Raw genomic sequence first — 25373 nt, forward strand, 5'->3', positions numbered from 1 at the left:
CCCACTACTCAGTGCTTGCTTCCCGAGCCCAAAAGCGGCGTTCCACGGTGGTGTCCATGAATGCCACAAGCAATCTCGTGTTGTATGCGTTACTTGAGTAAATAGTATCATCGGAGTCCTCACTGTCACTTTGGATCTTAAGGAGTAACTCCTTAACGTGACGTGCTGGAGAGACTCGTCAGCATATTTCTCAGTAGTTCGGGCTCCATTCCTGCAGACCGAAAGGGAAGACAGAGCGCGCAGTACAGAAAATGTTGAGAGATGGCGCCAAATGTGGACAGAAGCACAGGGATTGCTGGGATGTAAACTGCTGCATCACAGGGCGTTGGGACAGGACCCAGAATGCCCCGCACCCCTCACCCCCTTCCCACAAGCCACAGCGCCAGAATGGGAAGAGGTGCTCTGTGGGATAGCTGCTTATAATGCACCGCTCCCAATGCCGCTGCAAGTGCCGCAAATGTGTCCATGCCAGTGCGCTTGCAGCTGTCAGTGTGGACAGACTGCAGCGCTTTCCCTACTGCGCTCTACGAAGGCTGGTTTAACTCACAGCGCTCTACATTTGCAAGTGTAGCCATGCCCTAAGATGCCACAAGGACTCCTTGTTGTTTTTGCTGATGCAGACTAACCTGTCTTAATTTCTGGTAGACCCAATGTAATGCGAAGCAATGCATCGACACTGAAGGACATTTTCAGCTTAAGAACCAGTTTTAGTTTTTGATTAAGCACAGCCCACAATGACTATTAAACAAACCCTTGGAGTTTCCCACACAGCTGCAGCTCAGAACTGGCCCCACTTTGTCTGTTACCTAAAGCCCCTAGGGATGCTGCCAGCACCCCACACTAGAGTTCCCACTGATGCAGCTGAGTAGCACGGTGGTGATTTTGTTCTATAATTCCTGGGGTAGACAAGCCCACTTTCTGCTACCCTGGAACGTCCTGGGCCTATTTCCCAGACTCAGTGCTGTATGGTGCAGTTTTTCCTAGCACTTTTAATAATAAAGTGCTAGTCTTACCTTCTCCCCTCTGGACTACAACAGGGTTTCCGACTCTGTAGGATAGCCTGCCCAGATGCATATGCAGGCCATGTGGACAAACGACCTCCAACAGAAAACCGATAGGCCTGAAAGAAAAGCAGAAATCACACCTGTGAATCCGTCTGTGCCCAGGGTCTAATTGGGGTTAGAATAATCAGGTGCCTTTCTAGAACAAGCACAGATGGACCAGTGAAGGATCTTAAGGGACAGTTAAACTCAGGAAAGAGAAGGTGCCAGAAAACCCCTTTCTCTCAGCTGGGGTTAGCCACATCCGAAGACTAGTTGAACTATTGTCTCTCTCTCTCTCTTGCTCTCTCTCTCTTTTTTTTTTTTTTTAAGAAAATGACATGCACTGAGTGGTTTAGTTAATTAAACTAGCGCAAGTTGGTGTGTAAAGAAGCCCCTGGTGGCTGTGGGCCATGCTCCTTAGACTGCATGTTCCTCGTGGCAAGGGCCATGTGTTTCCAGGGATGTCTGGAGGCGCCAGCACAGACTAACACAATGGTCCCCTGATCCTGACTGCGGACTCTGTGTGCTATTGCAAAATAAATATCATGTCAACAAAGCAGCATTCTGGTTTAACTTCCAAATCTGTATGGAAACCAGAATTTGATGCTTCACTTGGGCCTTGTCTCCATTAGGGATTTATGCACTGGGGGAGCTGCCCCATGCAACCCCTCAGTGGAGCTGTATTGTGCTGATGGAAAGCCCAGCGCGTATTGGGGTTGCTTACCCATTTGGAACCAGAGCATGTCACATCCATGCAAGCCCCAGTTGTCTTTATGCAGCACATCATCACTGGGGGTTTGCAGGGATGTAGCACCATGGATGCAAATCTGCCTAACGGAGGCGAGCCCTAAAGAAAAGAATCAATTGCCAATAAAATTGAATTTCCTTTCAAAAAACTAAATTGCTTCTGAAAAAAGAAGCAGACCCCTGTGGTGAATTCTGAAAGCCTCCCAGCCATTTCAGAACTTTCCCACTGCTGCATCTTGCAGGATTTCTCAGTGACACACTGACTTCCATAAATCATTATTTCTTTGGAGAAAAGTGTTGAAGGAGTTGACTTGCCACTCTTTATGTTCACTATTATCACGGGATAGTTGGGGTTCTGATTGTCTAAGACAAATTCCTTGTGTCTGGAAACTTTATAAAGAGTTAACTCTGGGGGAAGTTTTAATCTCAGGATGCCAAACATGATCCTGTGATGGTTTAAATGTCCCTCTGACCTCAGTAAAAGTGGGGAAATTGTACTGGTGGAGCATTGTGATTCCAATTTACTGAGACTTAAAAAATATATTGTATTGTGAGAAAAGTGCTGAAATGACTTCCCAATTCTAGGAACAAAGCAGTACAGTTTGCACTGAGAGTTACTGTGCTATGAGTAGGATATACAGCTCACTCCAGGAGCTGATGCATTCCCAGAGTGCCACTAAACTCTCACAATGGTATTGGGTTTTTTAAGAAACAATGTGTGACTTGTCCATCTCCTCCTGCCCTCCCAAGTTATCTACAATAATATGGGGTTTCTGGAGTTTGCTCTCTGTTAATGGGACACACTTCTACAAGCAGGTTAAGGTTTTATTTTACTCAGTATGACTGCCACTTTTGAAGGAACTGATGTTCTTTTAAGTAGCTTTTAGATCATGATTACATAGCATGTGATGTCAGGTCTCATTTTGTTTACTGCATCAGCCAAATTCTGGCTTTGGTTGTCTGCCATATCGTGGTTATACTAAAAAAAACCCCAGCCAAGAGGAGAAGAGAATTGACGCACAAAAATCTGCCATTGATTATTCGAAGTCTCCAGCCTGCAATACTGTTTCTTGATCTGAAAAGCCAGGGATTGCAGCATTGCATGCTGAGACTTGTAGCCTCTATGGCTTGCACAGAGATGAGCGCAGCTGCAATTTGCTTCATTTTATAAGTGCCTGGCATGGCCTTGGGCTTCTGGCAAGTTGCCAAAGCATCCCCAGGTTGACAAAGATTAGGTGCTCTGTGGGTATATTTCCACTCACCAGAGTCTTTCGTTTCTTCGGAAGGATGCGTTTCAGACTACCAATCTGTATTTGGTAATTTGGAGTCTCAGGTGAAGGTAGACTAGGTGCCCTGTGTAATGGCAGGAAAAGAAACATACATTTCAAAAAATGTGCAACAACATCCAAAATACTATTCTGAATGCCACTGGGCAACAAAAGATACGTAATTCCATCATCACTAGCTGGAACCCAATATGCTACAGAAACCAGTGGTTTAGTGAGCTCTCCTAATAGGATGGGGGTGATAACAATGGAAAAGGGCAGAATCCAGGGGCAAGGTTACTTACTTATGCCTGTGAAAGTCTGCATCTTTTTCACATCACATCTCCCCATTTGTTGCTACCAATAATACTCAGCACTTATAATTTCAGAGCTCCATGTGGCTGGAGTAGGTTAGTATTGTTGTCTCCATCTTCTAGACTCAGTAAATTCTAAATACAATCCTGTTGACCATCTCTGCTTCACTTGACAGGAAGTTTTTGGAAAGTGTAAGGGACAATTTCCTGGTAGAAGTGCTGGAGGAACCAACTAGGGGCAGAGCTCTTCTTGACCTGCTGCTGATAAACACGGAAGAATTAGTAGGGAAAGCAAAAGTGGATAGGAACCTGGGAGGCAGTGACCATGAGATGGTCAAGTTCAGGATCCTGACACAAGGAAGAAAGGAGAGCAGCAGAATATGAACCCTGGACTTCAGAAAAGCAGACTTTGACTCCTTCAGGGAACTGATGGGCAGGATCCCCTGGGAGAATAACATGAAGGGGAAAGGAATCCAGGAGAGCTGGCTGTATTTTAAAGAATCCTTATTGAGGTTGCAGGAACAAACCATCCCGACGTGTAGAAAGAATAGTAAATATGGCAGGCGACCAGCTTGGCTTAACAGTGAAATCCTTGCTGATCTTAAACACAAAAAAGAAGCTTACAAGAAATGGAAGATTGGACAAATGACCAGGGAGGAGTATAAAAATATTGCTCAGGCATGCATGAGTTAAATCAGGAAGGCCAAATCACACTTGGAATTGCAGCTAGCAAGGGAAGTTAAGAATAACAAGAAGGGTTTCTTCAGGTATGTTAGCAACAAGAGGAAGCTCAAGGAAAGTGTGGGTCCCTTACTGAATGGGGGAGGCAAACTAGTGACAGAGAATGTGGAAAAAGCTAATGCACTCAATGCTTTTTTTGCCTCTGTCTTCACGAACAAGGTTCCAGACTACTGCATTGGGCAGCACAGCATGGGGAGGAGGTGACCAGCCCTCTGTGGAGAAAGAAGTGGTTCAGGACTATTTAGAAAAGCTGGACAAGCACAAGTCCATGGGGCCGGATGCGCTGGATCTGAGGGTGCTAAAGGAATTGGCGGATGTGATTGCAGAGCCATTGGCCATTATCTTTGAAAACTCCTGGTGACTGGGGGAGGTCCCAGATGACTGGAAAAAGGCTAATGTAGTGCCCATCTTTAAAAAAGGGAAGGAGGAGGATCCGGAGAACTACAGGCCAGTCAGCCTCACCTCAGTCCCTGGAAAAACCATGGAGCAGGTCCTCAAGGAATCCATTTTGAAGCACTTAGAGGGGAGGAAAGTGATCAGGAACAGTCAATATGGATTCACCAAGGGCAAGTCATGCCTGACTAACCTAATTGCCTTCTATGATGAGATAACTGGCTCTGTGGATGAGGGGAAAGCAGTGGATGTGTTATTCCTTGACTTTAGCAAAGCTTTTGATACGGTCTCCCACAGTATTCTTGCCAGCAAGTTACAGACTTATGGGCTGGATGAATGGACTATAAAGTGGATAGAAAGCTGGCTAGATCGTCGGGCTCAATGGGTAGTGATCAATGGCTCCATGTCTAGTTGGCAGCCGGTATCAAGCGGAGTGCCCCAAGGGTCGGTCCTGGGGCCGTTTTTGTTCAATATCTTCATTAATGATGTGAAGGATGGCGTGAATTGCACCCTCAGCAAGTTTGCAGATGACACTAAACTGGGAGGAGTGGTAGATATGCTGGAGGGTAGGGATAGGATACAGAGGGACCTAGACAAATGAGAGGATTGGGCCAAAAGAAATCTGATGAGGTTCAACAAGGACAAGTGCAGAGTCCTGCACTTAGGACGGAAGAATCCCATGCACTGCTACAGACTAGGGACCGAGTGGCTAAGCAGCAGTTCTGCAGAAAAGGACCTAGGGGTTACAGTGGACAAGAAGCTGGATATGAGTCAACAGTGTGCCCTTGTTGCCCAGAAGGCTAATGGCATTTTGGGCTGTATAAGTAGGAGCATTGCCAGCAGATCGAGGGACGTGATCATTTCCCTCTATTCAGCATTGGTGAGGCCTCATCTGGAGTACTGTGTCCAGTTTTGGGCCCCACACTACAAGAAGGATGTGGAAAAATTGGAAAGAGTCCAGTGGAGGGCAACAAAAATGATTAGGAGGCTGGAGCACATGATTTATAAGGAGAGGCTGAGGGGACTGGGATTATTTAGTCTGCAGAAGAGAAGAATGAGGGGTAGCGGCAGCAGGGCTCCGGCGGCGATTTAAAGGGCCTGGAGCTCCGCTGCGGTAGTGGCGGCCGGAGCCCCGGTCCCTTTAAATCGCCCCTGAGCCCCGGGGCTCCCAGCCGCCTCTGCAGCTGGTAGCTCTGGGGGTGATTTAAAGGCCCCAGGGCGCTCAGTCACAGGCGGAGCCCCGGTGCCTTTAAATCTTGATTTAAAAGGCCTGGGTATTTAAAGGCCCTGCCTCTTCTGGTTGAAGCCACGCCTCTTCTGGTTGAGGCCACGCCCCCTGCTCAGGACTCCTGCGTACTGGTAAATCCTTTAAGTTACTTTCACCCCTGAGTACCACATGACAGAACAAGGAGTAATGGTCTCAAATTACAGTGGAGGAGGTCTAGGTTGGATATTAGGAAACACTATTTCACTAGGAGGGTGGTGAAGCACTGGAATGGGTTACCTAGGGAGGTGGTGGAATCTCCTTCCTTAGAGGTTTTTAAGGTCAGGCTTGACAAACCCCTGGCTGGGATGATTTAGTTGGGGTTGGTCCTGCTTTGAGCAGGGGATTGGACTAGATGACCTCCTGAGGTCCCTTCCAACCCTGATATTCTATGATTCTATGACAGAGAAGATTCAATGAATTCAAGCCCACTGCTGACCAAATACCCACTCATCTCTCAGAGTTGGCATCCTGCTACCTTTGGTTGTAATGTGTAATTTTCTTTGGCAGCTTTCATTTTATGCCCCCTTAATCACTTTTTGGATTCACTAGTAAAGATTTCTGGGTTGGATATGCAGAGGGTGTAACCAGGAGCACTCCTTCCAAGACCAGTTGCTTACAAATGCAGAGTTTATGAGGGGTAAAAATACAGCTGCACTCACATCTTTTGGGGAAATAGGGTTGCCGCCTATTTGACTCCATGATACAGCAAAACTATGGTTATTTCTGGATGTTTCAATGAAGTTGCATTGTCACTTTGTCACACACTGGCACAACACTGATCTGTCACTCAGGTCTGCAACCTGGGAGTCATCTTGAACTCATCTCTCTCTCTAGGTCCTTACATCCAGATTATGCCGAAATCATACAGATTCTTTCTGCATAACATCTCTAAGATATGGTCTTTCCTATCTATCCATACAGCTAAAACTTTCATCATTACTGCAGCCGCCTTTTCTCTGGCCTTGACAAATGCTATGCAATCCTTCAGAATGCTGTTGCAAAGGTCACTTTCCTAGCCTGTCACTATGTGTCACCCCTCTCTTTGAATCCCTCCACTGGCTCCCCCTTCTCAACTGCATCAAAAGTAAGCTACTTATCTTAACTTTCAATGCCCTTCATGACCTACCCCCATTCTACCTATCATCTTTCACTACTGAGATGTCGACTCCCATTGATCAGGATGCCAGCCTCCATCCTCTCACTCTTTACATTTTCAAACAAGAACCCTTGTGCTTTTTCTCATGCTACCCCTCACACTTGGGAGGAGCGCAGATGTACATCTGCAAAGCTACCTCATTATCCTCCTTCTAAACCCCCTTTCAAGCTCTCCTTTGCCACGATGCCAACAAAAAACTTGAAAATGGCCAGGCTACTGGCTTGCTAAGGGCTGGTCTACACTGGGGGGGGGGGGGGGGTCGATCTAAGATACGCAACTTCAGCTACGTGAATAGCATAGCTGAAGTCGAAGTATCTTAGATCGATTTACCTTGGGTCCTCACGGTGCGGGATCGACCGCCGCTCGCTCCGGTGGAGTTCCGGAGTCAACAGGGAGCGCGTTCGGGCATCGATATATCGTGTCTTAACTATGGGCAATCTTAACGAGACACGATATATCGATCCCCGATAAATCGATCACTACCCAACGATACGGCGGGTAGTCTGGACCTACCCTAAGATAACTGCCCATCATGCTAGTGTGTGTTGTTCATAAATGTACAAGCAGCCTAAGACTTTTAACTGGGAATACTTTAGAAACCTAAAAGTCTAGTAAATAAATTGCTTCAGAAAATCTGTTCTCAACACTTTTGTAGGTGCCAAGAAGAAAAGAGGTCTCCAATATTTTGAAATCCTACGTTATTGTTAAAGTGGTGAGATACTGTTGGCAGATAGACAAAGGCTGCAGCTATGTGCTACTGGAAACATTTCTGAATATCTCCAGTACATCACAGGCCATAAAACATGAAATAACTTGCATCTTTAAGGATCTGTAGCAATCAGATCATGGAACTGCAATTTTAATGCATTTACTGCTTTATTTAATCAAAATGGATCCTAACTATCCAGAGATGTAAAATCATATAATCACACCTGTAGCTAACCATGAGCCTGAACCATGCACTGAGCGCCCTCAATCCCCAGTGACTTCAATAGAAATTAAGTGAATTTAGCATTCTGGAGAACGTGCTCAGATTTTTGCAGGGTTGGGCCTTCAGATTGGATTGCTGCTATCACCTAGCTGCCACAAGTGTCAGGAAGGCATTTTTCTCTCAGATGCACCACTGGACTATTGGCCAGGTGCATGCTGGGTTTTCTTCTTCTTACTGACAGAAGCAGGATCTCAGACTAGATTGCCCATAGTTTGGTATGGAAAATCCCATGCTCCATACCATGTGAAATGTAAATATATTTAAAGAAACCCACAAGTGAAAAAGCTGTGTCTAGATCCTCTCCACACGTGATAACAATTGTATCCTGGACTACAGTGCAGAAGGTTAGATCCAAAAGGTAGAATCTGCTCGTTATAATGTCAGCACAGCAATGTTTAGCAAAACGGGAGCTACAAGAAAGACTAGTTGATTTGAGACAGGGTTTTTCTGCCACTGTCCGATAGAGAGCGATCCTGTAGAGGCAAGAGGTCAATACCCACAATTTTCACTTAATGAAGGCTGCTTTTACTACATGTAAAAGTCTAGTTTTCTCATATCATCCACTACAGCTGAAGTTCTGTAAATTGACGCTAGTAAACAATCACACATTGATTTGGGATGTAAATAAAACTAAATACCAAAGAAAATGCAAGTGAACAGAAAGAGCAGGTCAGCATAAGAGTTACATAAATCAATACAGGGCATTTGCAAACTTGGTCACACATCTAGCATTTCTTACTGCGAGCAAAAATAACAAGTCACTTTTAGGGTGCATGTAAGATACTCCACATGTAACTTAATATCAATATTTTGTAAATACAAATAGATAAGAATATATGGTGGAAGAGAGAAGCAAATATATGAACTCAAAAAATTCCTGTTATGTTAAAATTTAAATGTTCCAGCAAAAGTATAGGTTTCAAGTTATAAACTGTTATGAGTTCTATAATTCGGAACTTACTGTCTTGTGTGCATTTAAAACTTACTTCCTAATACACCTCTACCTCGATATAATGCTACCCAATATAACACGAATTTGGATATAAAGCGGTAAAGCAGCGCTCCAGGGGGACGGGGCTGTGCACTCTGGCGGATAAAAGCAAGTTCGATATAACGCGGTTTCACCTATAACGCGGTAAGATTTTTTTGGCTCCCGAGGACAGCGTTGTATCAGAGTAGTAGTGTATTGCATTAAACATTTTTTTACATTTAATTTATACTTCATCTTTCTTAGGCATCACTTGGAAGTCTTTGATATTGATCCCCAGGATACCTTGACAGGTAGATAATGGACAGCTGCTAGAATCCCTTGTGGCCTTTTGCTTCAGGTCTGGTTTCATCTTGCTTTTGTAATCTGGTTGGGTTTTGCCTTCTTTTGATTGGGGTGGTCTGGATTCAGGATTGCGTCTTAAATCTACCATGCTAAGCAAGATTGGCTTCTGAGGTCACTCTACAAATCCAATACATCTGTTAGTCTTAAAGGTGCCACAGGACTCTCTGTTGCTTTCTACAAATCCTGTCATCTCCACTGGGTGCCATTATAATCTCCCTTAATTCAGCAGAACTCTGTCCCTGAAATATCTGATAACTAACTTTTCAATAAACTATTAGAATAAGATATTTAGTTAATTGTAGGGAAGCCATAAAGGCTGTTGTTGAAGAATGTATGATGCATTGATTCATGGGTCAGGAGCGCTTTGTATTCTAGCCCTCCACCCTGATTTCCTAATCTTAAAGACTGTTTCTGTTTATAGCTGTTATCTAAGGCTGTTTATAACAAGTCTTCTCAGTCTCAGTGATAGTGGTGTTACCAGATAATAATTGCAGTTACTTGCATCCTGGGTCTCTCAACCACTCTTGACAGATTTTTCATGAGTTTACTAATAAGAAGTATCTGCAAAATCCTGGTATAATTAGAGTTGGTTGATATCCCTCTAATTATCTCGTTGCAATGAAGAATGAAAATAGGGAGTTAAATGGTCTTGGTTCTCATACTCATGGGATTTTTTATGAGGTTTTTTTCTAGGATCATTTACCAAAATACTGATTAAAACTTGCAGCTGTTTCCTATCTGTTTCACTCTCAATCGTGTTTTTCAGGAAATTTAGAAAATATTAATACTCATGTTTTTTCAAGCCCAGGGTAATGATACCTACAATAGCTTTATAAACACACTTGCAGCTATAAATGTACAGTAAATTAAAGCAATCAAATAGTGCATAAATAGCTCATGAATCAATCAACTCCTTCTCCTGTGACCCTGGAGCTTAATTCAAAGCTTATTACCTTGTTTGTGTAGTATAATCCCTAGAATAAAAAGTGGAAAATCAGGTCATTTTATGACTGCAAAATCTTTGCTGTAACGTAAGTAGAAGTAGTTCACCAGGGTTGCAAGTTTTATGGAACCATAAGGTGGATCATGGAAGCCATTTAAAAACCCATGAAACCTAAGATAGCCTGCTCAGTCTAATTCTTTTCCTAATTATAGTTAAATATGAAAAACTATTGTAAAGCAACATTAAGGATGGTGACGACTACACTCATAAGAACATAAGAACGGTCATACTGGGTCAGACCAAGGGTCCATCTAGCCCAGTATCCTGCCTTCTGACAGTGTCCAGTGTCCCAGAGGGAATGAACAGAACAGGTAATCATCAAGTTATCCATCCCCTGTTGCTCATTCCCAGCTTCTGGCAAACAGAGGTTAGGGACACCATCCCTGCCCATCCTGGCTAATAGCCATTGATGGACCTATCCTCCATGACTTTATCTAGTTCTTTTTTTGAACCTTGTTATGGTCTTGGCCGTCACAACATCCTTCTCACTCAGCCTTTAGGAAACTGCACTGAGAATGTGCATATCTATGGGATTTAGGGGAGTTTCCAGCAATGAGGAGGTTAAATGAGTCGAAACTCATTCCACTCCTGAGCCAACCACCTTCAAGAAACCCTTTTCATTCCCAGAACATCACACCCCATTAGTCTACGTCCCAAACTGCACAGATTAGGTAGCATCCACTCTTTATTATATTATTATTTGCATTGTGGTGATGTCTAGAATAGTGGTTCTCAACCGGCGGCCCATGGGCTGCTTGCGGTCCAATCAGCACACAGCTGCAGCCCATGTGACATCCTCAGGGCCATACAGGTAGTATATATACTGTGTGGCTGCAGCCCACATAACACACAGAGAGCTGCATATGCAGCCCACAATGGTAAAGAGATTGAGAACCACTGGTCTAGAGGCTCCAATCAGTGGTCAAAGCCCCTTTGTACTAGACATAACAAAGAGATGAACCCTGCCCTGAAAGGTTTTTAATCTAAGTATAAAGAAGCCAGGTGGCCAAATGACCAAAGTCATCTACTCAGAACTGGCCAATTTTCCAAGGGTTATCACACCCTGTTTTTCCTATGTATTGAAGCACACCTGATGCAAGCATTAAGCACTGCTCTGAAACCCTGCCAATACCTACACCAGAAGGGAGAGTTAAGTCCTGAGTGGCATTCTTAACCATTCCACTAAAAATGGGGCTACATTATTTATTAAAGGAAAAATCTAGCAGCAGCACAGCAGACTGAGGGCTTGTCTACACTATCACATAAATCAATGTAAGTTATGTTGCTCAGGGGTGTGAAAAAAACACCCCTCTGAGATACGTAACTAACATCGACTTAAAGTGGCATCTACACTGTGCTATGTCAGCGGAAGAGGCGGAGTAATTACGTTGACAGGAGAGCGCTCTCCCGTCGACGTAATGCATCTTCACCAGACATGCTACATCAGTGCTGCAGCACCGATTTAGTGCAGTAATGAAGACAAGTCCTGAGATCCTACACTAACAAATCAGAGCAAAGCCTTGGTCATAGATAGTATGTAAAAGGTCACACCCACATTGCAGAATAAAGAACAGAAAGGGTCTCTTTGATAGTGTCTCTAAAGTGAGCCCTTATCTTAAACATAGAACTTGTGTCTTGAAATGGTAATATTCAAAAACATTCACCATCAAAGCACTCAGCATACCATCATCATATTGGACATTGGGGTAGTCTAGATTACATGGATTATAGGTTTATTCCAAAATTGCATTTCCTACCTCCATTGATTCATGTGAAATAAACGAAATTTCAGGGTGAAGGAACAACCCTATAGGAACTTTAAAACATTTAAAAATATTTTGTTTATGCAGGCCACTGCAATAACCTCCTAGGACTGTCCCCCATAGGCATTCAACAGAACATAGAGGGTGCCCACCCAAATGTTTCCCAAAGCAAAGTACTATACAGAATGGAGAAGAATAACGCACACTATGCCATTACTGAACTGAGGCCTCGTCTATACTGGGGAGGGGAGGGCGAGCTAAGTCGGTCTAAGTTACGCAACCTCAGCTACGAAAATAGCAGAGCTGAAGTCGACGTACTTAGAGCTACTTACCGCGGTGTCTTCACTGCGGTAGGTCGACTGCTGCCACTCCTCCATCGACTCCACCTACGCTTCTTGCTCTGATGGAGTACCGGAGTTGACAGGAGAGCACTTGGCAGTTGATTGATCACATCCTCACTAGACGTGATAAATCGACCCACAGTGGATCGATCGCTCCGCCGTAAGTGTAGACATGCCCTAAGAGTGGTAGGTCCCTGTGACACCTGTTATGGAAATGATGGGCACATCCATGGATAGATCTAAAGAGGCTAAGTGAAGCAGTAAAAGGGGAAAGGTATATTCTCTCCACTGTAGGGACTATAATCTCCAGATTAGCTTGTGCAACAAGATGTTCACTAATGTTGATGTCTGGGTAGTGGAAGAGAATCCAAGCTGAAAACTTTTATAATGCAGTTCAAAAGGTATCATTTTTGTAACCTCTTGTTTGGCATCACAAGCATCCCGGCAATTTTCCTGCGGGAAAATGAATGAGATTCTCCAAGGCTGGGAGGGAATGGAAGTTCATATGGATGACATTTTAGTTGATGGGGGAGTCAGAGAAAGAGCATCATAAACAAATAGCAGAATATGCACCAGGGATGTCGCTAGGAGTAGATGACAGTGGGGTAAGTCCAGATCATCTGCTTATGGGTGAAGAGATCAGAACAAAACTGCCAACCTTCATCCCAAGTGGCTCTGCTTGAAGGATCTGAGGTAGAGATGCCAAAGGTAAAATCTCAGGCTTTATCCTTTAAACATCAGAATGCACCTAACACTTACCCAATCTTAAACAAGGAGACCCAGTCCAAATAAAATGGAATTAGGAAAGATATTGGACAACTCCAGTCGTCAATGGACGAAGCTGCACCCTAAGACCCTGCATGGGTTCAGGCTAACAGAGGTACAAAGAAGCTTGAAGAACCACCGGCCGATAACCAACACAGCTGATTCCAAATACAGATGAATGTTTCCCTTATAGCAATAGCACTCTCAGCACAGCTGGAGCCTGGAGTGAATAGGTAGGATTCTACTCAGAAGAATCCTAAATCTACTGAACCAGAGTCTACATCTTAGGGATGTGATAATCCAGATCAATCAACTGGACAAAACTGTTCTCAGTCATAAAGCTGTGAAGCTGGTGACTCATCTGGGTAATTTGTTAAAGATTATTTCTTGTTACAGGTTGTTTATACAAAAAAACACAAACAAAAAACAAAACCCAACAAAACCTATTTTCTTAATTTTAATAAAGTTCCTTGTTCCGTATTAGAAGAAAGCAACTCTTTTTGAGGTCCTTTACTAATGTCATATAACAGTACATGCCCAAAATGTGAATAGAATCCGGTTGGGCAATGTCCTTGGGGTTCTAAGTACCTATATTGTTTTTAACTGACCACTTTGTTTCAAAATGAAATTAAGAGAGCAGAGATTACTGTTCATGCAAAGCTGAAACAAAATCAAAATGCTTCCTCTATTTACAGCCACATTTAACTATTAAAACGATTGCAAGAACTAGGCTGACAATAAGGCTTATTCCAAACTAGGAAGCAAACAAAAAAAGCCAGGCTCAGGGAAAGCAAAAGCAATGCTTACTACATGGAAAAGATTGGTAGAGAGAAAAATGTTATCTTCAGACTTTGTAAAGGTAATTAATTATAAACAGTGGAAATGTTAAATAAAAATATTAAAGAATGTACTTTTTTATTGTAAATGTGTATAATTGTGGCTAAGATAATGTTATACATTGAAAGGACAAAACCTATCACCTATGGCATAAGACTGAGATATTCTGAAGTATTGCAATAGGAATATGTCTGCATACCAACTATCTTTCATTAGGAGCCTATGGCCAGCATGATCTGTGATAATATCAGATCTCACAAATTAAACAGGGCCAGGCGTGGTCAGTATATGGGACGAAAGACCTCCCAAGGTGGTGTTAATATTAAATTTACTCCTGGGGGAATTCTGCACCACTGTGCACGTGCAGAATTCATGTCCCCCTGCAGATGTTTTTCTCCACAGAATATAGATTCTGCTGGAGAGGTGCTGCAGTTACACCTTTCGCCCACCAAGGGCTGCTGTGGCACCAGAAGAGAGGGCAGCCAGCCAGCAGCTGTGTTCCTCATAGCTGGGCCAAGTGAGGAGGCATGGGAGAGACAGAGTGGGGCACATAGGGCTGCTGGGGGATATGTCACAGACTGGGGTTCAGAACTGCTAGTGGGGGGGACAGACAGGGGTGCAGGCTCAGGAGCTAGTGATATGACAGCATTGAGCCAGGGGCTGAAGGGGACAGGGGTTGCAGGGCCACATGGAGTTGGGGGGAGGGGGGTGCAGGGCAAATGTGCCTGACTGAATGGGAGAGGCTAGGGGTCAGCCAGAGTCTGCATGGGGGAGGCTCCCCAACTCCCAAACAATCCCTCCCCCCACTGAAAAAAACCCCATTCCATATTTCTCCCACCCACACCCAACAACCCTCCAGGCTCCTTCCCTCTCTCTCAGCTCCTCTGTTACCCCTTACCCCCCAAGCCTTTGCACTGTCTCTGGGAGGGTTGGGAAATACGTTTCTGTACTGTAGTTTGAATGAATTATTACCCAAAGTTCTGTTCTAATATGCCTAATAAGGAATCTGTTTGTCAAAAAACATGTCCGAGTCTTGTTTTGTGTGTCTCTGTATTGTTCCAGACATTCTCGCTGCCCGGTATTTTGAAATACAGTATGCAAATAACTGAAACTGATGTGTTACGTTGACAACTAAAATATGCCGAATTTTAAAATACGGCGCACACCATTTTTACTTTTGGGGCGCAGCCTTCCCCTAGGCGGGACCGTCCAACGGTGCCCATCGTGTTGTGGGGCTGGAAGGGCTCCTCCAAGTGCCAGCAGCAATTCCCGCAGGCCTGGCCTGGCCTGGCCTTACTCCCGTCCCGTCCTGCCCGGCTCACGGGCCGCTCCGCGCGGCGCCTCCTCGGCCGCGGCTGGCGCGCCCTGCTTGAACCAAGCCCCCGAGGAACTGTGGCTCCCGAACCCCGCGGCCCGGCGCGGGAGCTGCCTCCAGTCTCCCCTCAGGCCGAGAGCGGCCGGCCCACAGCACGGCTCGCCGCCCCCGCGGCGCAGGCTCGGGCCCTCCCCGGGCCCCCGGCGCTGACCCGGCTCCCACCGCCCCACGACCTTACCCAAGCGAAGGGGCCAGGGCCATGGCCGGGCGCAGACACGGCGCGGGGGTTGTTGACACGGTCACCATGGAGACAAGCCCCGCCCGCCTGCCAGGACCCCGCCTCTGCCATAGCTGGCCGGCGGCCGCCTGACCGAGGGCTGCGCGCCCGCCCGAGCGAGTGGGGCCGGGGCCCGTGTGGTGACAGAGCCCAGCTTGGGGGGCGGGGTGTCGGTAGGGACGACTGGGCCCGCTTGAGGTGTCCCCGCCGAGCTGACCTAGCCCGCCAGCGTGCGCCCCGGGCAAGGCGGCGAGAAGCGCTGAGCCGGATACCTGTAGGGGGATAGCCTGGTGAAGGCGGAGGGCAGGCTGGAGGGGAGTACTGGGGGGAAGCGGGGGTGGAGAGGCCGCAGGGGATTCCCTGGGAGAGGCTGGGGGCAATGTAGGGGAGTACTTGGGGGGAGGGGTTCAGCCCGCAGGGGGTACCCGGGGGAAGGCGGGGGGGCGGGGGGCTACGATGCAGGGCGGGTACGTTAGGCAAGGCGGGGAGGAGGATGCGGGGGGTACCCTAAGGAAGGCGGAGGGCAGGCTGTAGGGGAGTACTTGGGGGGAGGGGTTCAGCCCGCAGGGGGTACTCGGGGGAAGGCGGGGGTAGGGTGCAGGGCGGGTACCTTAGGCAAGGTGTGTGTGGGGGAAGGATGCAGGGCGGGTACGTTAGGCAAGGCGGGGAGGAGGATGCGGGGGGTACCCTAAGGAGGGCGGGCTATAGGGGAGAACGCAGGGGGTAGTTACCCTGCGGGACCAGGGTTGGTGTGTGCGGCGGGGTTTAGCCCTGGGAGAGGGTGTTTCCCGGGACGGAGGTTATGGGGGTCCCCACACCGGTATGCCCGGGGCACAGTTCTGAACACGGCGCCGTGCCTGGCTCTCCGGCGGCATTCTGGGGCTTGTAGTGTCTTGCGCCGCCTTGCCAATGTGGACAGCAGCTATGACGCACTCTCTTTCCCAGCGTGCAATGCGCCACAGCGCAGAGGCGGGGCGCTTGGCGCGGTGCCTCTCGGGAGCTGTAGTCCAGGCGTGCGGGAAGCGGCTTGTCAGGGGTGGGGAGCGGACTCGGATTCCCGTCGGGGCCGCGGCCCCATTGTGGCCGGGCCCGCAGCCCATTGGCTGGCGGAGGGAGCTGGGCCTCGCTCCCCGTCCGGTGACACAATAGTGAATCCAAGATGGCGGATCCGGGCGCAGGGAGCTTGCACGGGGGGGACGCGGGGCTGCCGTGCCCGCCCGAGGAGCAGGAGCTGAGCCAGCGCCTCCGCCGCCTCTACCCGGCCGTGAACCAGGCCGAGACGCCGCTGCCCCGCTCCTGGAGCCCCAAGGACAAGTACAACTACATCGGCCTCTCGCAGGGCAACCTGCGCGTCCACTACAAAGGTGCCGGCAGCCGCGCCGGGAGCCCCGGGCCGGGAGTCCGGCCGCCCTCGGGGCAGCCCGAGGTGCTGGGGCCGGGGGGAGCCGGCACCGGGCTGGTCCAGGGCAGCCGGGGCGCGGCGGGGGCCTGGGCGCAGCCCGCGCCTCCCTGGGAGGAGGGGTTGGGGGGGCAGACCTGGAGTCGGGCTTCTCCCTGCCCGGGCGGCCCCCGCTGAGGGGGAGCGGAACCGGGCCGGGCAGAGGGGCGGTAGTTCGGGGATCGTGTGTCCACCCCCCCCCCATCTCAGTCGTTACCACAAACCCCGCCGAACTGCCCCTCTGACTTTTGTGGGGAGGGGGGAGGTTTGGGGTTTGAGCCGTCCCTCGGGTTTCCCCGGGCGAGGGAGAGCTAAAGCGGCGCTGAGCCCAACCCCCTTGTTCCTGCCTTATATAACACTTTGCGGTGTCATTTAGCTGGGGGCCTGGCTTCTCCTCTGTAAGGCTCTGCCTCCGTAGGGTCTCCTGTTGTCTCTGCCAGCCCCTCACAATGCTGGCTAAAAGGGCTCCCGCCTGGGTACTTCAGTTCATAGGAAACCACTCAAGTTCAGAGCTCTAAGACCCACGATTTCGTGTTTCTTCCCTCCCCACTGTGATGGAGGCTGCCTTTCCAGAATAGCTAGAGAGAGCTGAGCATACCATCGCCCCTCAGCCTAATAAACACTGATGTCATCTTCATCTTGCACAATTGGTTTGTTTTGGGTGCTGAGATTTCAAAACCGGGGGTAGCATTATGCTTTTTTCTCAGCACCTTGAGAGGGTGGGCAAAGGGAAAGCTGCAGGAGCACATATTGTAGGTTATTTACGGGGTGGCAGTGCAGGCTTGTGTCTTTTTTAACTGACTGAGGAGTCATCTTCTAATTTCTCAGATGCAGAATGAATTTTGCTGTTGCTCTGTTCATGTGGTGTTATTTTGAAACGAAGGGCCTAGGACCTTGCGCTCATGAAGTACTCATTATTCAACTCTTTCCTAGGTCATGGGAAAAATCACAAAGATGCTGCATCAGTCAGGGCTACACACCCCATCCCTGCAGCTTGTGGCATTTATTACTTTGAAGTGAAGATTGTCAGTAAAGGTAGAGATGGGTAAGTGCGCTGCTCTAATTTGATTCCAGTGTTTTATATGTGTTTACTAGCTCTGTTTTGCTCAGTCTCCCTTGTTGGAAGGGTTAGAGGTCACTCAGATGACATTTATAATAGGCAGATATGTGGTGAGTTGTTATGTTTGTGTAGTCAACAGGTGGCAAGCCAATAATACATATAGGAATGTAGCTGCTCCCTATACTGTTTTGTATGGGTAATTATGACAACTTGAGAAGTACTAAGACTCTAATGCAGTTTGAAATTCCGTAGTGTTCCCTTTGTTTCAGTAATGTCTGAATAACTAATAGACAGCTGGAACTGAATAAACAGATATTGCAACATCCTTGATAGCTGGACTGGTTTTCTGTATCACTTACCTTCAGGGAAAATGGAAAATTGTCTCTGTTTCTCAAGTCTGGGAGGGGACAGCCCATAAACTGAAGTATTTCCCTTCAAGGATTCACTCATGTCAAAATATGTGGAAGCTTTGCTAAACAGTTAGGGGAATGTGAGTGAATGAGGGAGTGACATGGGTCATTAATCACTGAGAATTGCTACTTTGTAGAGCCTGGTCTACACTAGAGTGCGGTTGACCCAGCTACATTGCTCATAGGTGTGAAAAATCCACACCCTTGAGCAACTTAGTTAAACCGACTTAATCCCTGCACTAGGTCGACGGAACAATTCTCCTGTTGACCTGTGTGATAGACGAGAGGGAGGGGACCTCCCTTTTGTGGACACCCAGCCAGTTAGCTATAAAATCCCTCTTGGAAGCTGTTCTCTACTTACTTTACCTGTAAAGGGTTAAAAAAGCCCATAGGTAAAAAGAAGGAAGTGGGCACCTGACTAAAAGAGCCAATGGGAGGGCTAGAACTTTTTAAAACTGGGGGGGAAAAACTTTCCCTTTGTCGGCCTGTTGTTCTCCCGAGAGAGGAGAGGAGATGCAGAGCAGGAACAGGGCTGAACTATGATGTAGGAAACTTTAAGCCAGGTATGAAAAACGATCAGCTCATACCTAGAGATTGCTTATCCGAAACCCCAGATATGTAAGTAAATCAGGGAAGGGAAGACATGATTAGGGTTATTTCTTTTTGGCTTGTGGACTCCTCTGTGCTAACCCCAGTTGCTTTTGTTTTGCTTGTAACCTTTAAGCTGAACCTCAAGAGAGCTATTTTGATGCTTAATTTTTGTAATAGTTTTTTTTGATCTAGCAAAAAGCCTAAGTTCCAGATGTATTTTTTTTCTTTTTGTTTTTAATAAAATTTACCTTGAGGATACCCCACAGGAAGGAATTCCCAAGTGTGCCTTTCTGGGTTCTCAGAAGGTTTTTTTGTTGTTGTTGTTTTTTGTTTTTTTGCATTTGAGTGGTGGCAGCATCTACCCATCCAAGGTTAGAGAGAAGCTGTAACCTTGGGAGTTTACAAGCCTGGAGTGGCCAGTATTAATTTTTAGAATCCTTGCGGGCCCCCACCTTCTACACTTGAAGTGCCAGAGTGCGGAATAAGCCTTGACAACCTGTCTACCGCCTTTCTGGATAGTGGGAGAACTCCTCCCATCACTGTAGGGATGTTTACACCGAAGTGCTAAAGTAGTGCAGGTGCTGGACTGCTTCTGTGCCACTGTTCTGTTTCAAGTGTAGACGCTCCCTAGCTTTATTCACACAAACCAGCCAGCTTCCTGGAAGGCCCAACTGAGAAATCAGGACACTTCAGGGCTGGCTTAGTGACTAATATTCTGATACAAATCCTACTTCTAATGCTGGCTTTAGCCCTCAATGTTCGGAAGTGTAGTAAAGGGCAGTGCTGTCCAAATCCGAGCTCTGGAAGAGCTTGAACCTTATGTTTCAACTATTACGTTTGCTGGATGAAAAGGAATAGCAGTAATTGAGCTCTGGGAGGAGGTCAGTCATCTTGTCCAGAAGCTATCCATGTGCAGTGAGAAGAGCAGCTATCTAAAGGGAAGAAAACAAGGCCTTTGTGAATGTGGGTTGGATCTGTGTATCTTCTACCATCAGTCCGGGCCCTGGATTTCCACTTGATTAGGTTGTTTTCTGAAGGCCGATTACACCATCGGGGTTAGTGACAGGCAACAGCTGTGGGATTGGGAAATCCTAATGCTGGAGGCAGAATGCCAAGATCAGACTATTCTTCCCATTAAATCTAGCCATTGAAATAACATAGGTTCCTATGGGCTGATTTTGGATTGATTTTCCAATCCAATGTCATGCTCCATAGGGCAGGAACGGCTGGAAGCACAGCAGAGGTGGTACATTGTGTCCATGGTATTAGAAGCAGAACGTGAATGTTGTCACTTTTCGATATTCTCCAAGAGGAAGTTCAGTGAGTAGTGTTGAGTACTTAGTTTGAATCCCATCCAGCCCTCTGTTGTACATTTATCACTACATTAAGCATTTTTCTGGGAGCAAAATTAAAGGATGTATTGGGGGACATGGGATTCTGCTAGGGATGTTAGGAGGAGAGGGGAAAAACTAATGTAGTGTTGTGTGGTTAGCAAGCATGGAGACTGTTACATCTGGTTCTTATCACCTGGCTTGTGTAGATGAGCTAGCCAGGAGGAAGTTGATGCCCACCTGCTGTACAAGTATTTTCTGTTGGCTGAAGTGTGAGCACAAGTGTAGCTATCCAGAGGGGAGAACGATATAGGGTGAAATTGGTATAATACAGGACCCCTGTGCAGGTGTGAGGACACATTGGATACAAGGCAGTGTAGGGGATTGTGGGAAGGAGAGTGAGGAACCTAATCAAAATCAAATCATGGGCATGGTTTCTCATTTAGGAAGGGTGCTGCTTTCACCAGTGAGGACTGAAATCAGGAGATGAGACTGTTTATCAAAAGAGCTTCATAGGGGCCTTCTGCCAGCTTGGATCATAGGGGCTAGGGATGGCATGGTATTTACCAGAGGGGTTTTTTATCACCCAGTGAAAAACTAGTTAATCCCAGTTCAAGGCATTTTCTATTTTAAAAACTGTTCCATTCATGCACACCATGTTACACTTAGTTTTAGTTACATATTCAAATTGTGGTTGCATAAGATAGTAGATTTGTAGATTAATTTATGATTGTACAAACAAAGTAAAATGCATTAGGATTAATACTAATATGTACTGAATATAGAAATGTCTATATATTTTGATGTGGCGTTTTCTCAAAGAAGTTGTGCATGTTATGACTCGTATTTCAGTTTTCAATATTGTGTATACAGCAGTCGAAAACATTTGATTACATGAAAACACCATTAGTGCAGAATTGTAGGCTTGATGAATTAAGCAATCAGAAGCATGTAGAGTTGCAAACTTCCAGTCCAGGTCCATTTGGCCATGCAGCCTTCTGTAGTGGATAGACCAAGCCTAGTCCTCAGTTTTGACTGGATGTATCCAAAGTTTGAAAAGATTCATTCTATGCTTGCTGAATTTGCTGGACACTGATGCAGTTATTTTTCCAAGTTTCCCAGTTTAACCCATCCTGTCCTAAACTGTTTTTCCCCCCCCAGGAAATTGCCAACCATGGTAGGGATTCCAATTTGGACTGCATTAGTAGTAGTAGGAGGAGTAAATATTTATATTATGATAGCACCCTAAGGCACAGTTAGTTTGTCCTTAAGGTGGACTAGGTCCATCTCATGTGGAGACGGCAGAATCACGTAAACTTGCTGGTTGACTCCCAAGAGCAGAGCTCTTGATCTTGACAAGCCATTTCTCTGCTGCACACCATAATGGTCATTATTTCCCATCATAATGTTATGACGTACGCAGCCATGTCTACCAACACTGTAGTGGTGTAAAAATCAAATGTCACACTAAGCCTATGGTGATGACACGACCACACCATACCAAAACAATGTGCTGGAGAATTTGCCAAGGCCTCGTTTTGATGTCGAAGGCATGTCTGTGCTTGTTTCCCTGTTGCTGGAGGAGGGAGAAATTAGATGCACAGCTGCATTGAGAGTGCTCAGGCCGAGACCTAAAGCCACAAAAGCATGTAGGTTCTGTGTTGTGGCTGCCACAGCACCCATAAAGATTGCTTGTCCTAGGCATTGCAGTACCGGATCCTGTATCGGAGGCTGTGCAGCACTATGCATACTGCGCTGACTTTTTAAAGACCTCCCAGGGTATGTAACATCTCTCAGGTCTGGGACCCTTTGCTAAATTGTGCTGTGGTACCCGGAAACAATAGGGCTGCTACAACCCCACTAACTCAGAACATCCTTTTGTGGGTTTTGTTTCATCCTTAATGTTTTACTTTTCAGACTATTGGTTTGGGGCCTAGAGTATTGGTCCGGTGTATGTGTCTATACTGCTACTGAGCTTGTCAGTGCTTGGTACATTTGTGATGCTAATGACTTCAGTTTAATGAAGTGGAATACCAGAATTGAATAAGGAGGAGAGAAGAAGTGTGTTCCAACAATATCTGAAATCCCTTAGAAAGCAGGTCAAGAGGACTCTTGAAGCTTGTTTCCAAGCTCCCTACTTCAAATCCATAATTTCAGCTTTGTAGCTTGTAGGTCTTTAAACGTACTGTTTCTTGCTGTATTGACACCCATTTAGTTTGATGATGGGATGAGGGATATGTAGTGCTGCTCACTGGGTTAGGATGCTGGGAGAACCAGTTTCAGTAAGTTTGCTTTGGTTTCGGATGGGGATGTCTGAATATGACTTTGCTTAGCATGAACGAGGTTACTTTGTTTTATTAACTGCATTGGAGACGTGACTTTTCTGATCCGTAGGCTGTAGTGCAAGGGTCCCCAACGCGGTGCCTGCGGGCACCATGGCGTCTAAATGCACCCGCGTACTGGCCAGCGGACGAGCATCCGCCGAAATGCCGCCAACAAGCAGCGTCATCCAGAGGCGTTGCTGCCGAAAAGCCACCAGTTTTTGGCGGCATTTTGGCGGCGACGCGGCATTTCGGCAGCGATGCCTATTGACATTGCCGCTTGTCGGCGGCATTTTGGCGGATGCTCGTCCGCCGCCATAGTCCTCCATGTCTTGTTGTCTGGCACCCGCCAGGCGAAAAAGGTTGGGGACCACTGCTGTAGTGAGTGGCATTATGGCAAGACTCCATGGCCAGGCCTAAGTAAAGTGGTGGCACTTGCCAACATATGTGGCTAGGCAATGGGGTAGAGGCCGCTCTGGAGCATTCCACTGTATAAAAGGAGCATTCTGAGGGAGTCAGATTACTAGCTTTTATTTTACCACATGGCACCAAATTTTGCTTTTCTACAATAACTTTTTAGATAAAGGGGAGTTTATGAACTGGCGCCAGAGACTGATGTGCCTTGGGCTAGTGCTGCTATCATGCTAGGGTTATCTGATGGTGATAAGGTGATATTGATGGGAGGCAGGGCTAACAAACTTTCACAACACTTGTTCTCATTCAATAAGCTCTTTGGACCCTAGACAGAGCTGAATTCTTGGAGACTCTGGAGGTGGCAAGAACTGAAAACTTGTTGGTAGCTCTTGACCAAGATGCAGAACAGCACTGTTCTCCGTCCACTAACAGAGCAGCTTCCCTCCATGTTGTCTTTCCGTACTGTTTAATACAGCTGTCTTCTAAAGGTGCTCTGCTGGGGGACTGCATGTGCACAGAGAAGCCACATAGACGTGTTTCCTTGCCCTTCCCCATCCCTAGACTGCTCTGTTGTCTAAGCATTGGTAAACATTGGCATGGGTCCCAGGTGGATGTTACAAAACAAAGTGCAATATTCAAAGAGCACTGCCTGGTGCCCCCTAAGGAACCCTTGCCCATTTTAGAGCCTGTCGGGTTCACCCACTCTCCTCAGCTTTACTCCCTCCACATTCCAGGCTCTGAGTTGTGACCAATTGCAGCAGACTGGCTCTTCCAAGCTCCCCTAAGACTTGCTGGCCTTTGAACTTCCTGTGTCATCCTAGCGTGCTCTTGAGCATCAGCAGTTAGCATGGCTTGATTCCTGACGTGTCCGGTGGCTTACCTTATTTAGCAGAGCTGTTTGTGGTGACTCTTCTGTTCATGACCCGTCCACAAACAGATCACGATTTTATCAGTGTCACATTCATAACTGTTTAGCCTGTAGGCTTTGCAAATAACTTTGAGGTTTTTGTGAACTATTTGTGTCTTTGCTCCTGTGTGTATCTATTTGAGCAGTTTGATTGGTCACAGAGTCTCAATGCATTTGCTCCCCGGATTGGCTGAACTACACCTGTAAACAGGAACTTTGTCTGAAGAGCTCCTTGGAGTGTGGAATTTTTCAGGGACAGGGTGAGGAACAGTTTACAGAGAAGCTTAGGAGCTAAGCTGGTTTAGTCAATTTTGGGACATTTAAGATATTTTCTTGTCCTCTGTTGCACAGAATAATTATCATATTTGGCTAAGTATGTTATACCCCAGATTTAAAAATAGCTGGGTTTCTTCATGACTAAAGGAGAGAGAAATATAAAGGCCAGATTTATTGGCTGTCTAGCAGACTTATACCAAGTCATCTCTGCTTCCTTCCCCCTTTTCCCTCACTTGCAGTGCTGCTTTGCCAACTTTGTTTCTTTTTAGCTTGTGGTGGGTCTGATGGCTCTCCCCGTCAGCTGCCTTTAGACAGTATTGTGATGGCTCCCGGATGCCAGCAGATCCATCTCTCTGGCCTCTGCTTTCAGTAGTGGGGGTTTTACAGCATGGTTGTCCTTAGGTGTCGATCCATTGCCTGGCCATGCTAGTTCCGTGTTTTTGCAGCTGGACAGGTTCACGATTCTTTGTCCGGTGCCTAATCATTCCCCGCAGCTGCTTGTGCTGAATGATCCCTCGCTTTTATTTAATGTTTCCATGTTTTCAAATTACTGGCTTTCCCCCTCTCTTTAGTCTTGTCTCTGACATCCTTATTCCCAAGCAGCCAGCACATACAGGGGTGGCCGTGGGAGCATTTTGAGAGGGAATGTTCATTTGCATGCTAATACTGACGTTTGCCTGACTAGAAGTTGCTCCTCAGACATTTAAGCAAATCGAAAAAAACTGGAATGTTCATGGCAAAATGACCAAAAAGGAATGAGTGTGGTAGAATGGAGTCACAGTTCTGATTGTGAATATGTTCGCAAACAATCTTGCCTAGGTCTGCTGCTGACTGTGGCTGAATTCACTACTCTGTGCTAATCCTTCGCTGCTCTGAAGTGCACACAGGCTTTAGGTTTCTTTGTAACCCTCACTTCAACTGATAATACGTGGCATTGAACGCTCTTTTGTGCCCTGCAGTATTACTTTGCTAAGATTTTATCAACTGGAGCACTACTGAAAGCAGAGCTTGAATTTAATAGTGGTCTGGTGTTCTGGGGGCTGGGATCTCTGGAATGTGTTTGGGAAGAAAAGC

At 46.6% G+C, this 25373-nt stretch overlaps 2 protein-coding genes across 6 annotated transcripts in view; one reads left to right on the forward strand and one right to left on the reverse strand.

The window, feature by feature from the left end:
- The window catches only part of TSNAXIP1 (translin associated factor X interacting protein 1), a 52129-nt gene extending 36549 nt beyond the window's left edge, over positions 1-15580 (reverse strand). Inside the window, exons 1-3 of one of the 3 annotated variants that reach the window (XM_054049433.1) lie at positions 15513-15580; positions 3053-3143; positions 1014-1120 (exon numbers count right to left, since the gene is read on the reverse strand). In XM_054049433.1, the coding sequence (XP_053905408.1) occupies positions 1014-1120; positions 3053-3143; positions 15513-15580 (266 nt within the window). Of the gene's footprint in view, positions 1-1013; positions 1121-3052; positions 3144-12930; positions 13007-15512 lie in introns of those variants that run through there. The other 2 variants (XM_054049435.1, XM_054049436.1) reach the window with 2 other exon arrangements.
- A 764-nt stretch (positions 15581-16344) lies between these two features.
- Positions 16345-25373, forward strand: part of RANBP10 (RAN binding protein 10) — a 137874-nt gene continuing 128845 nt past the window's right edge. The window contains exons 1-2 of one of the 3 annotated variants that reach the window (XM_054048893.1): positions 16345-16915; positions 17923-18034. In XM_054048893.1, coding sequence (XP_053904868.1) covers positions 16711-16915; positions 17923-18034 — 317 coding nt within the window. In that variant the 5' untranslated portion in view covers positions 16345-16710. Of the gene's footprint in view, positions 16916-17595; positions 17640-17922; positions 18035-25373 lie in introns of those variants that run through there. The other 2 variants (XM_054048892.1, XM_054048894.1) reach the window with 2 other exon arrangements.

The sequence above is a fragment of the Malaclemys terrapin genome, chromosome 14, assembly GCF_027887155.1.
Source record: "Malaclemys terrapin pileata isolate rMalTer1 chromosome 14, rMalTer1.hap1, whole genome shotgun sequence".
Lineage (NCBI taxonomy): Eukaryota > Metazoa > Chordata > Testudines > Emydidae > Malaclemys > Malaclemys terrapin.